Raw genomic sequence first — 12,134 nt, forward strand, 5'->3', positions numbered from 1 at the left:
ACAGTTTATTCAGACAAAACAAATCGAGAACGCCACAGGTATTGGTGTGACACTTTAGTCAGAACACCAAGACACCAAAAGTCGTGACAAATTGCAAGAATGTATTTCTGTTACGAATAGATGACAACTGGTATCAGTCAAATTTGCAAACATTCAAGAAAATTCTACGCAAATCAGAAATCAAGAAGTAAATCAGTATGATGAATCACTTGACTGTAGAGTGCCCTACATGAGAACCAAAAGAGAGATGGCATGATGCCATTCGCATCTACTGGCAAGAGCACTTCATCAGCATAATCAGTTGATGCATGCGCGACAGAATTAAGAACAGATCACCAACTTATCCGAAAATGCACATCATCAGTAGACAATAAACTACCCCTTCATCAACAACGCCAAAAAATCAAGAACTAGAACCGACCATCCGTTGAAAATATTTTCACCCCAATCTATTCATCGCAGGCTCGCAGCTAACGCCAATGTGACAGTAGTGTATGTAAAAGATCATGTCCAAGGAACAGGAAGGGCTAGGGAAATTCAGTAGTACTGCGGCAACCTAAACGAACCTAACCAAGAGACGATCAAGACCCCGCGATTTCGCAGCCCAGGAAGTATCCTACGACGGTGGTGTCATCGACGACGACTGCTCCTGTGTCCCTGATGAGCCCCAAACAGAGCTCGGCGACGGCGGCTGTTCCTTCTCCTCCTCATCCTTGCCCCTGGCAAGGACGAATCTGGAAGGCGGAGGAGGCAAGAGCACCAGCGGCTCCTGCTCGTCGATTGCGGCGGCGGCCGAGTACACCGGCCACGAGCGCCCGTCGTCCTCTCCTTCTCGGCGGCGCGCGCGCCCACGGCAGATCGGGCAGCGGGAGAACCGCGGGGCCTGGCGTTCGTGCCAGCTGTGGCCGCAGGGCAGCGTGAGGATCGCGTGGCCGCAGAGGCAGGTGGTGTGGCCGCCGCCGAGCAACTCCGCCTCCGCCCGCCGCCGCCACAGCGCTCCGAGGCATCCGAAGAGGAGATCCTGCCACGGGAGGCAGCAACGGTAGGGCGTGGCGGCGCATCTATCCGCCATCTAATCCTTGCCCTGGCTTGCTCCCTTCCCCACTTCTGTTTGCCCCTCGCCTGCTGTTGCCCGGCTGGATTCTGCAGGCGCCGGTTTGATTGCCAGCTGCGCTTGCATTTGAAAGGATGGTCTTGGAGCGGGAGTTCCCTTATTTATACGATGATTTGGTTTAGCTGCAGATCTCGAGGACTGGTGGACGTCCAAAATTTAACTTGTTCCATGGATTGCTAGGTAGGGCGCGTTTAGAAATCCTTTCCCATTGAATTTTTTTAGCTGCTTTCCCACTGAAACTGACAGGGCAAGACGTTAAACGTGTTAAACTTTGATCAAGTTTATAGGAAAATGTACCAACATATATTAGATTGCTAATTCGCTATATAATATAAAATGTATATGATCAAACTGTAGTTTTAGCAGTAATAAAAATGAAGTTCTTCACGGGGATTAATGCAATGATTCGTTTCCAAATCTCAAGCTAAACCCATAGATTAACAGGGTTTGGACTGAAAAGTAACAAATCTAACTTGATGATCTAATGTTTTTGGGGTTTTCGGTTGACTGTAGCAAATCTGACAACAAGGTACTGACTAACTGAAGAGACAGACATAGACAAGAAGATTTAACTGAAGAAAATCAACATTAGCGGAGCAAATCTTTCTGTGACGAATTTATAGTTTAGACAGCAAGAGTTTTAGAGAAAGGAGATGAAATAGTTAAAATCTAGAGAAGGCAAGTAGTAAAACTAATAGACAAGGAGAGAGTTTCAGATCAAAGAGTAAAACATCACAGGCAGATCATGTCTCTACTGCACAACAAACTGACAGAAATTTAAAGAACCAGAGCAAAAACTTAAAAGGAAAACAGAGCACGGCACAACTTCAGCAATATTAAAGATTTCTCATGACTAGATTTAGTTACAGACAAGCTTAATCATACGAATTAAGCAGCAGATTACAGAAGTTCAGCAAGAATCAAAAGGGAACTTGAGAGTGAGAAGAATAGGGACAGAGATTACATAATTTCTTGTAGCAGCAGAGAATTTTGAGACAAGAAAGATATGATATATCTTAGCAACTCTAACATTTTGGTGAAGAATCATCCAAATCACCCAATAATAGCTCTGGATCTGGCCAGCTTCCTCTCTTATTCCCCTCTCTTCTCCAAGTTTCTGGATCCCAACTACTCCACCCCCCTTGCTTGTGCGTCCCGAAGGAAAGAGATACACCACCCTTTATGCTATTATCCTTTTCTCTCCCTCAGAGGCTATCACCATCACCTTTGAATTATGCAAATGACCCCTTACTTTTGCTAGCTTGACACTGAAGAAGATCCTTGCTTTATGCTCCTTTTTACTTGATCACCCTTTCTAGCATGTTCTTTCTCTCTTCTTTTTCTCTTCTTCACTTTTCTGCTTGGTACCTTTTCTTCAAGGTGTAGACGGAAGAAGATTTTGGTGCCTTTTCGCACCCTTTTCTGCAAAAAGACATGCAGTGTTGTAAAATGACAGGTTTGACCCTTTTTTACAGAATTAATTCAAATTTAAATTCAAATGATTCAAATTCAATCATGATCAGCACCAATTATGTTTGAAATTGATTTAAAAATATGTACTGATCAGTATATCGCAAAAGTTATACCGTTAGAAGTCTAATGTCCTTCTAATTTGCCTCATTCATAACGATGATAGTTTAGCTGCACATCTCATATGATACACGAGTGGTATGGACAGTCGACCGTGTTTGCCTTTCATCCACGAACAAATCAACCAACCCCCCCCCCCCACCCACGGACACCAAACACCATTTGGATATAGGCAGAGATTGGAATTTGGAGCCGAGTTTCGCGAATTCCGTTGTCAAGATGTACATATCAGCCTTGAACTCATTTCAATAACACCAAACACCATTTGGATGTAGACGAATATTGGAATTTGGGCACTCAATTCAATAACATTAGCCTTGAACTAAAAAAAAAATCTCCCTTCGAGTTGAACTACCATCGCTCGGCTTCCACCAACAGAGCGCGTCAAGTACTCCGGCGAGCTCCAATAAACTACGAAAAGCTCCAACAACTACTCCAAAGACACAATTGGTAACAGAGTCCGGGATCCCTCTCTCGTGCCTAACCGCGTCGGGCGGTTGATTTGACACGCAAAAAATCTGCAGTGGGCCCCACTCTTTCCATATCCTCTCTCTTTCCTTATCTCTTCCTCTCCCTTTCCTTAACCCCGTGTTCTTTCCTCCTCCTGACGCTTCCCCTTCCCTCACACTCCCGAGCGGCAGGTGCGACGAACAGAAGCCGGCAGCAACGGTGCAGGTGAGTCAAGTCCGAGCCGGAGATGGCGACGCCGCGGTGGCGAGAGCGAGGACAAGACCGGCCGCAGCGAAGGCAAGGAGGTGATGGAGGAAAGAGGTAAGCCCCAAAAATTTGACTTAGGGTTAGGCGGAGGGGGGCTGGCCGGCGCCGGAGAGAATATGAACACATTCCCGGGCTTAGAGGGATGGCCGGGGCGACGGCTGGAACAGGGTGAGGTGTTGCGGGAGCGCGCCGGCCGCGGATGGCGGGAGACCCCCGGTTGGCCGGTTGGGCTCAGCTCCTTCACATGGTCGGAATCGCCGGAGTCACCTGGTCGGAATTCAACCGTCCGGGGCGGACGACTCCAGATTGCCCCGTCCAATATAACCAGGTCGGAATTCCGTAGTTCGCGCAATCGAATGCTGGCCCAACGCCGGCGCCGGAATCTACTGCCATCGTGGACCTACGTTACCTCCGCAGCCGCAGCCCCACATGTCATCGAACCGTGAAACCACGTCCACGCGGAGCCCGCGGGTTTCCCGAAGTCCGGAAAGGGAAAGGCGGAAAAGCCAACCCCGTCACAACGCGAAGCGGCGCCTACTCGCTCCGCTTCCGCCCCCTTCTCCTCCCTTCTATTCGCTTCGCCTCCCCACCCGTCGCTCGCCTCCCGGGATCTTCTCCCTCCTTTCTGCCGCCGCCGCCACCTCCCCCGGCCGGCGCCCACGCGCCCACTCGGCTTCTCAATTCGAGGTCAGATTCAAACCCCAGCCCGGGTCCGAACCCCGCCGAATATTTCTAGGTTTTGGTACGGATCTAGGGTTTGCCGTGGCATTCCGGCGGCCGATTCGCTCGACTCGCTCCTGTATCTCCACGGTTTGAATTCCGTGCTTATGGCCGCCGGGCGCCAGGGAGGGCACAGGGATTACGAGGCGAGGGAGCGGGAGCTAGACGCAGAGGCTTCCAGGAGGAGCAAAGAGCAGAACCACCACAACCACCTCGGCGGCCGCCACCGAAGCGACGCGGACCGCCGCCGTGACAGCGGGCGCAGCAGGAGTGGTAGGGAATTCTCCAATGGATTTGGCCACCGCCGCACGCCGCCGCCCAAAAGTCGCCTCTCGGGAAGGCTGGGGGAACGCGAGCCTGGTGAGGTGCTGAGCGGTAGTGCGTCAGATGACTCCGGTGGGAGGACACACACGGTGGCGGAGAATGTCGTGTCCAGTTCTAGCAGGGAGGGAAAGGTGGCGCCGGGGGCAGCGGCCCCGTCGCCAAGCAAAAAGAGGAAATTCTCGCCCATAATTTGGGACAGGGATAGCCCAAAGCCTCCATTACATTCTGATATAGCTAGTGGCAAGAAAGTTGTGGAATCCTTGTCCGCTGATACAGCATCTGGGACGAAAGTGGTGGAATCCGTGTCTGCTGAACTTCCTCCACCTCCCCCATTGCCTCCACAGGGGCACAGCCCAGAGAGATTGGTTGTGGAGAAGTCACCAATGGATGTTGACCTTGCTGTTGATACTGAGGGCACTGAGCAGTTGCATGAGCCGGAGGAGAGTAAAGTGCTGGAGGAAGAGGAGTACCCAACAATGAGGAACATATCAACTTCTAGGTGGGCTGGTACTAATGACGAGGAGGAGGAGAGTACAGCACCCAGGAAGAAGAAAAACATATCACCTGCAGATTCTGCTGAGTTGAGGCCTGGTAAGAAGACTCCTAGTCCAGAACTTGGGGAGGTTGTGGTCAGTGATATCTCTGTTGGGAGGACCATGTCAAGGTCCTCTGATTCCGGGAGAATGGGCAACGATGAGAAGGAAGACTTGGAGGTAGATAAATATGACTATATGGATGTTGATAGGGAGGAGGCTAGCAATAGTGATTCAGCAAATCGTCTTTCTTCTGATTCAGAGAATGAAGCACGCAGGTCTGAAAGCCCTGAGCCAGTGAAGCTGGGACATCGATGTATTAATATGCTTCAAGGTTGCAGAAGTGTTGATGTTTTTGAGAGGCTCAACAAGATTAACGAGGGTACTTATGGTGTTGTGTACCGAGCAAGGGATAAAAAGACTGGCGAGGTTGTTGCACTGAAGAAGGTCAAGATGGAGAAGGAGAGAGAAGGTTTCCCATTGACCTCTCTTAGGGAAATCAACATCCTTTTATCTTTCCATCACCCTTCAATTGTTGACGTTAAGGAAGTAGTAGTCGGCAGTAGTCTAGATAGTATTTTTATGGTGATGGAGTACATGGAGCATGATCTTAAGGGTGTCATGGAGGCAAAGACAATGAAACAGCCCTATACCCAAAGTGAGGTGAAATGTTTAATGCTTCAGCTATTAGAGGGTGTAAAGTATCTCCATGACAATTGGGTACTTCATAGGTAATGATTGGCTTGCCTTTTATTCTTGATCTTCAGATATTATCCAATGTGTTCTGATGGTGACTACGTACTGATACACATGTCATTTTTCAGGGACCTCAAGACCTCAAATCTTTTGCTGAATAACCGGGGTGAGTTGAAAATATGTGATTTTGGACTTTCTCGTCAATACGGAAGCCCACTAAAACCTTATACTCAATTGGTTGTGACTTTGTGGTACAGGTATGCCTTCGGCCAACATCAGATTCCACAGCAGTGCTTTGACTACCTTAAGTTTGCACTGTAAGTTATTTTATCGACCAGACTAACCTATTTTGCTCATTCTGGCTACAGGGCTCCAGAACTATTGCTAGGAACAAAGGAATACTCTACTGCTATTGATATGTGGTCCGTGGGCTGTATAATGGCAGAGCTTCTGGCCAAAGAACCATTGTTCAATGGGAAAACTGAGTTTGAACAGTTAGACAAGGTATTCCATTTATATTGTGAGGTCTGTTCACAGAGATTCCATAGCGCATATGCTTCTGTGCTGTAGATAGCTATAAATGTATATATTTTTATTCAATGACATCTCATGGTGATTGGTGAAGCTACTTTTATTGTAGATATTCAGAACACTTGGCACTCCTAATGAGAAGATTTGGCCTGGTTATGCGAAATTGCCTGGTGTAAAGGTCAATTTTGTCAAACAACCGTAAGTCTATGTTTATACCTGCTTTTCTTGTTTCTCTGCTGAGTGTATATTTGTATGATGGTATTCATATTTTGAATTTTTTTCTCAGGTACAACAGATTAAGGGATAAGTTCCCAGCTGCATCTTTTTCTGGGCGTCCAAACCTATCTGAAGCTGGTTTTGATCTGTTGAATAGACTCTTAACTTATGATCCTGAGAAGGTAAAATGGATAATCATCAATTTGATTAATGATTATCCAGTTCTTCCGTCATCGTTTATATTAAGGTCTAAGCAAACATGTCTTTCTTGTACAGCGTATAACAGCTGATGCTGCTTTGCAGCATCACTGGTTTACGGAAGTTCCTCTACCTAAGTCGAAGGACTTCATGCCAACGTTTCCTGCTCTCAACGAACTGGACAGGTAATTTTCCCAACCATAGTTCCACGTGTTGTTTTACTTAAATCTTTTTGGTTCATAGTCAATTTGTTTCTCATATTTTAAAATACACAGGCGTACCAGACGGTATTTGAAGAGTCCTGATCCTTTAGAGGAGCAACGGTTGAAAGAACTGCAAGCAAAAGGCAGCCGTGGCCTTTTTGGCTGAGCTTAAACCACTTGTTTGGATTTTGTTGGTACTAACTGTTATGCTTCAACATGAATCAATGAAGTCAGAATTCTTCTGAGGTGAGATGTGCCATGGACATGAAGTATCACATATTCTTGGTGTCTACAAGCAACTGACAGCGCTCTTTAGCAGGCTTTGTGCTTAAGTGGATGAGATTTCTCCTCATGGCCCATCATAGAATTTTTTCTGCAGGATTAGCAGTCCAACCAGATTGATCATGGAAGCAAATCTAATCTTCCTCTATCATAAGGTTTGGCGTGTTGGCTTTTATTGGGTACACATACACAAATTTCACCTTTGGAACTTCTGTATGTAAAATATTCAGATTGGTACGTTGTAAACAATGCTCAGTGTGTTGGATTTAAAATAAGATCCATCTTGTTTTCCTATGCTCGTAGCCCTTTTCTTTTGATCTTTGCATTTTGTTTGCAAGAGACGAAAGTGGCGATTGGGAAGGATGCCTCTTGCTTTTCACCAGGAAATCATGGACAGTAATACAACTTGAAAGGTAAATATATTCAAAAGTCATTTACCTCAAGTGATGTATTGCTGACTCAAAAAAAAAATCATGGATGCACATTCTGAAAATCCATTTACACGAGAAGGCCCTGTATTAAGATAATTGGTGGTCTTTAAATGCTGCCTGGAGTCTCGATCATGTACAGTGCTAAGAACCCTAAAATCTTAAAGTAAAGGAAGACAGTAATGGAAAAGATAGAGAAAAAGGACAAAATGAGACAGGAATGACGACCACACCCCGAGTCTAATCTCATTTCCTCCTTGTGGGTGTATGCAAATCCTTGTTGTTATCTAAGAGATATTGTGATATTCACCACTCAAGAGTTCTTTCATCTCTGCTGTTTCTTTCACCCATGTGTGTCATATAGGACATGAGCAGAAAAAGGTTATGATTCTTTAGTGTTTTCTTTTTACACAGCTTTCTAGTTCATTAAACGTGCCAATTTAATATGCACACTTGGTTGTCAAGCAAATTGCGAACTTGGAGCAAGCTCTTGAAGGTAGTTTGTTGCAATTGAGCACAACTGTCATGCTGAAGGAATTGATGACGAGAACAAAAATTGAGGGGTCTATGCTCATTAAATAATACAGCTGGGCTTGTTAGTTTCTTTAATCATCTTATTGACTTAAGCTCAGAGTGTGCTTTGTTCGGATTTTTTCTGTTTTTGTGTATCTCTAGCTGAAGATATGCTACATCACTATGTTCTTTGTGTTTGGTGATAACTACTGTACATGCTGCTTATGTGCTTAGAGAGTTAGTTGGACTTACTACGACTGTTCTATCTGTGACACGTCTGCAGCTTAAGCTGTGACTGCTTCAAGATAGGAAGCTTGATGACTCTCAGCCTGTTGTAACTAAGTGACTAAATGTTGTGGAAGGTCTTCAAGTGTGTTCACCTGTTACTTCAGTGAACCGTAGTGGTCACTGGTCAGTCTACTCTCCTTACCTTGTTTATTAATGTACCTCATTCGTCTAACTGATTTGCGAACCAGTCGTCTATTGTTTGTCTCAAGGATGTGGCAATTTTGCTTGAACTGACATTTGTTCAATTCACATATGGGAAACAAATACATTCATATTCTTAATTTTCTTCTTTACCATGTTTACAAATTAGTCTGTCTCCATGAACTTGGGGGCCATTAAGGGGGCAGTGAAACGGGTCAAAATTAGGCTGGAAGGCTAGGTTTCTCATGTTCTCTGTTCAACTATCTGATCGTAGTTTTGATTCTTTCGACGAGCAGCAGGCCAAATGACGTTTGATACTCTATAGGGGTGGGGTGGGGGTGTAGAACTGCTTACGCTTCTCGCAGTTCTTGTGTAGACATGGGTCACGCAATTTTTGTGTATACATGTACAGTTGTTGCCATTGCCTTGGCCGCTGTGGTTTCTACTTGCCATTTCCTGTCGAGTGATCTCGGTAGATTCTTTTTGACATGTGATATCGGAGTCTTGGATAGTGCTGCGTCTCAAAGCAGATGAGGTTTGCCTGGACTGGTATGGTAGCTCATCAGGTTCAGGGTCGCATGCTTTATCATTATATTGCCATATAACATCCATATAAACCTTTGCGTGATTGCAGGGGCGTCGGCCTGCCAAACTAAAAGATTACATACTACTGCCATATTTTTGTCATCCGTGCCCTAGAAGGGCAAAAAAGAAAGAAAGGAAAAAACAAACTAAAACTTATGGAATTGCACCATGGAGTCTGATCCATAAAAAGTGTTGCACATTTTATAATAAGTTAGTACAAATTTTGTACTAAGTGGGAGACACTTTTTAGGACCAGAGGGAGCACAATTTTGATGGATACTCCTTTCATTTCACAAGGTTGGTGTATTTTGTTTCGTTAAGACAAGATTTTGACAAATGATAACTCTATTAATGTGTTTTTTCACAAATGAAATTTATATCAATATATTTATCTTTAAAAGTTCTTACTAATAATCTTGTTTTTATTTCATATAAGGGACATTCATAGAGTAATTTTTAGTCAAAGGTTTGTCCTAACAGAACAAAATACGCACCGTTTGTGAAAACGAGGGAGCAAGACGGAGTACTAATCTTCGTCCCTTGAGCTGTCTGATATCGCTGGTTCGATCAGAATTTTCATCCCATGTTTTCGATAGCCTATTTGGAATATATTGATATGTTCTTGTCAACCCTTTAACCGATTGCTCTCGATAACTCAACTCTATCTTATTCCCCCTTTCGCTTCTAGCCCAATTCTTGCAGCCATGTCATGTGGAGACTTCATTATTTGATGGTCGATATTGATCAGCAGTTCAGAGTCAGTCTACTCTACCAAGGGATGAAGGGAGAGCAGCAGATTACACAAAACAGGAGAGGCAGTAGTTCAGTTTGCTGTTCGCACGTGGTTTGGCCTTGAGACAAACAGTACCCTGCAGGTCACTAGTCGATGCAATTACATGTAAATACATTTCAATTTATTCTGTAGCATCAATATTCATACAAATTTTCTTGTCAAGTTCGAAAAATCAGTGGAAAACGACGGGATAACGATCTAGTACTACTCAGGATCCTTCGTGTCAGGCGGTGCACGTTTCCCTGAACCACTGTTCTTTGCAGACCGAACTCACCGCTGCCGAGACCAGACATGTAAAACGCGGTGGTCACTTTTCGTACGCGTGTTAACATGTCCCGTCAGGAAGAGAGAGGACGGCAGTAAACGAGGCCAGTTTAGCGTGGCTGGCGAGTGGCCCCGGACTATGAATGCCCTACCGAAAGCGAGAAGGGTGCACCGTGCCACCGTGCATCGATGACCGGTTTGAGCTTTGGCTCTTTTACCTCGTCCCTGGGACGATTCTTGTCGTTGTCCTTTTTCAGTTTTGTAGCCTGCCTCGGGTCTTGGGATTATCGTGAGTCCCATCGCTCATCCGATGTTCATAGTTATCCTCATCCGTGGACGCAGAATTACAGCCTATCGGCCGACTACTTTACATTCAAACCTGTTCTCCGGGAACCGCGTTCAGTCGTCGTCGTCGTCGAATTAGCGGTGCAGAAGGATCGAGTTTGAACTCTCAACCAGTAGAGCGCTGCTTGGCAGTTTAGTTGCTGGAGTATCGAATTAACTCGTGGATTCGATTGTGTTAGCGTTCGGACAGTAGCACTTTCTGTTATTTTGAAAATAAATAAATTCTATGAAGTAGTATCTTTTTTCTATTGCGTGGTCTAAAAATATGTCGTAGAAATTGCGCATGGTGAATCATAATTCAATTTGTAACGGATCATTTGCTTCGTCTTACTTGGACATTTTTGATAAATTTGCCCTACCATTTTTACTTCTAACTCTTATCTTTTTTTTTTCAAGCATAAAAACACACGTGAAATTACACAAATACCCGATCGCTTGCATATGCGCATGTGTGCATGGACTCGCACGTAACATTGAAGTATGCATGGTCTCCTGCGCACGTGACATTGATGTAAATGAAGGCATCTAACGTTAGATTTTCTAATATTCTTTCTACTAAATGTTCACAATCTAGTCATTTCTTCTAATCTAATGAATTTTTGATAAAGTTTCGAGATTTATCTACCTCATTAGCAATCCCGCTCTCGCAAATGTGATTTGGTTTCCAAAAGTCGAGATCAGACGAGATTCACAAAAACATCGTGCTGATTTCAGAAACTGAAAAGTTAGGGTTTATTTTAAACTCCACTAGAAGTTTAATTACTGCTATCTTTTCTCTCTTCATCTGGACTGTTCCTCACCACGAGATACTCCGACGTCATAAGCTCCAAAGATTTGTGGTGGCTTGGGATTGAGGTTTCAATAGGCCATGTTTCCTTGGATGTACCGATGTTGGATGCATGGGTGAGGGAAAGGGTGGATGCTAGGATGATGAGAATGAATAATGGAAGGATGCTAACGAGAGTGCAAGGTGAATCATAGCAATTTGAGAAGCTTGGAGCTGATCGTAGTATTGGTTATTTGGATTCTCAGCCTCTGCGCTTGGCAATGGAGAGTTAAGCATGCTAGTGAAATTTGGTGGACGACTGGGTTCCATTTTTGAATCTTTAAATGTATAAGAAGTGTGTGTGTTCTTCTCTATTTATAGCTGAACATGTAATGGCTAGTGCGAAGTGAAATGGCCAAACGGCCAACTGCCTGGCAGTTTAGGACATCGACGATTGTGAACTAAATACTCCGGGTCTAAGAGCAAGTCCAGCAGTCCCTCCAACCCATCCTATCCCATCTGCGAGAGTTTTGGTGAAAAAAAACTCAGGTCTAGCAGAGCCCTATCCCACTCCCCAAACTTAGGTGCCCTCCAAATTCTTCATGAGAGCCTCCAACTTGAGGAGCCTGATGGGAACTTCTCGTCCCAAATATTGCATTGAAATCTCTCACTTCTCTCAAAAAGTTGAAAGAGCTGAATAAAATATAGATGAATAAATTATATGGGTGTGTTTAAGAGTTTGTTGGAGAGAAAACAAATTTAAAAAGAAAATCTTTTATAAGGACTTCTCATAGAAGAATTTGGAGCTCAAATTTAGAGGCTCTCCTGCGCTTGCTCTAAGGTTCTCCAAGCATCGATCTACTTAGTTAAGGGTTGGAACTAAGTAA

At 44.7% G+C, this 12,134-nt stretch overlaps 2 protein-coding genes across 9 annotated transcripts; one reads left to right on the top strand and one right to left on the bottom strand.

Moving 5' to 3' along the window:
• Window positions 1-321: 321 nt before the first annotated feature.
• LOC112269449 lies at window positions 322-2,259 on the bottom strand. Of its 2 annotated transcripts, none has more exons than XM_024456207.1 (2): window positions 2,079-2,259; window positions 322-1,347 (listed from the first exon to the last, which is right to left on the bottom strand). In XM_024456207.1, exon 2 carries the CDS (start codon window positions 1,070-1,072, stop codon window positions 617-619), a length of 456 nt encoding a protein of 151 aa, XP_024311975.1. In that variant the 5' UTR covers window positions 1,073-1,347; window positions 2,079-2,259; the 3' UTR covers window positions 322-616. The 2 variants fall into 2 exon arrangements, with proteins under 2 accessions (XP_024311975.1, XP_024311974.1); XM_024456206.1 differs by having other exon boundaries at window positions 322-1,353.
• Window positions 2,260-3,923: 1,664 nt separating this feature from the next.
• On the top strand, window positions 3,924-10,083 carry LOC100831093 (cyclin-dependent kinase G-2). Of its 7 annotated transcripts, none has more exons than XM_024456330.1 (10): window positions 3,927-5,729; window positions 5,823-5,951; window positions 6,063-6,198; window positions 6,335-6,423; window positions 6,512-6,623; window positions 6,718-6,824; window positions 6,915-7,358; window positions 7,463-7,537; window positions 8,349-8,476; window positions 9,768-10,083. In XM_024456330.1, the coding sequence occupies exons 1-7, from the start codon at window positions 4,249-4,251 to the stop codon at window positions 7,006-7,008; spliced, it is 2,148 nt and encodes a 715-aa protein (XP_024312098.1). In that variant the 5' UTR covers window positions 3,927-4,248; the 3' UTR covers window positions 7,009-7,358; window positions 7,463-7,537; window positions 8,349-8,476; window positions 9,768-10,083. The 7 variants fall into 7 exon arrangements, with proteins under 7 accessions (XP_010240051.1, XP_024312098.1, XP_010240050.1 ...); XM_010241748.3 differs by having other exon boundaries at window positions 6,915-7,088; window positions 7,159-7,537; window positions 9,768-10,079; XM_010241747.3 differs by having other exon boundaries at window positions 6,915-7,088; window positions 7,162-7,537; window positions 9,768-10,079.
• Window positions 10,084-12,134: the final 2,051 nt, after the last annotated feature.

This window comes from Brachypodium distachyon, chromosome 5, assembly GCF_000005505.3.
Source record: "Brachypodium distachyon strain Bd21 chromosome 5, Brachypodium_distachyon_v3.0, whole genome shotgun sequence".
Lineage (NCBI taxonomy): Eukaryota > Viridiplantae > Streptophyta > Magnoliopsida > Poales > Poaceae > Brachypodium > Brachypodium distachyon.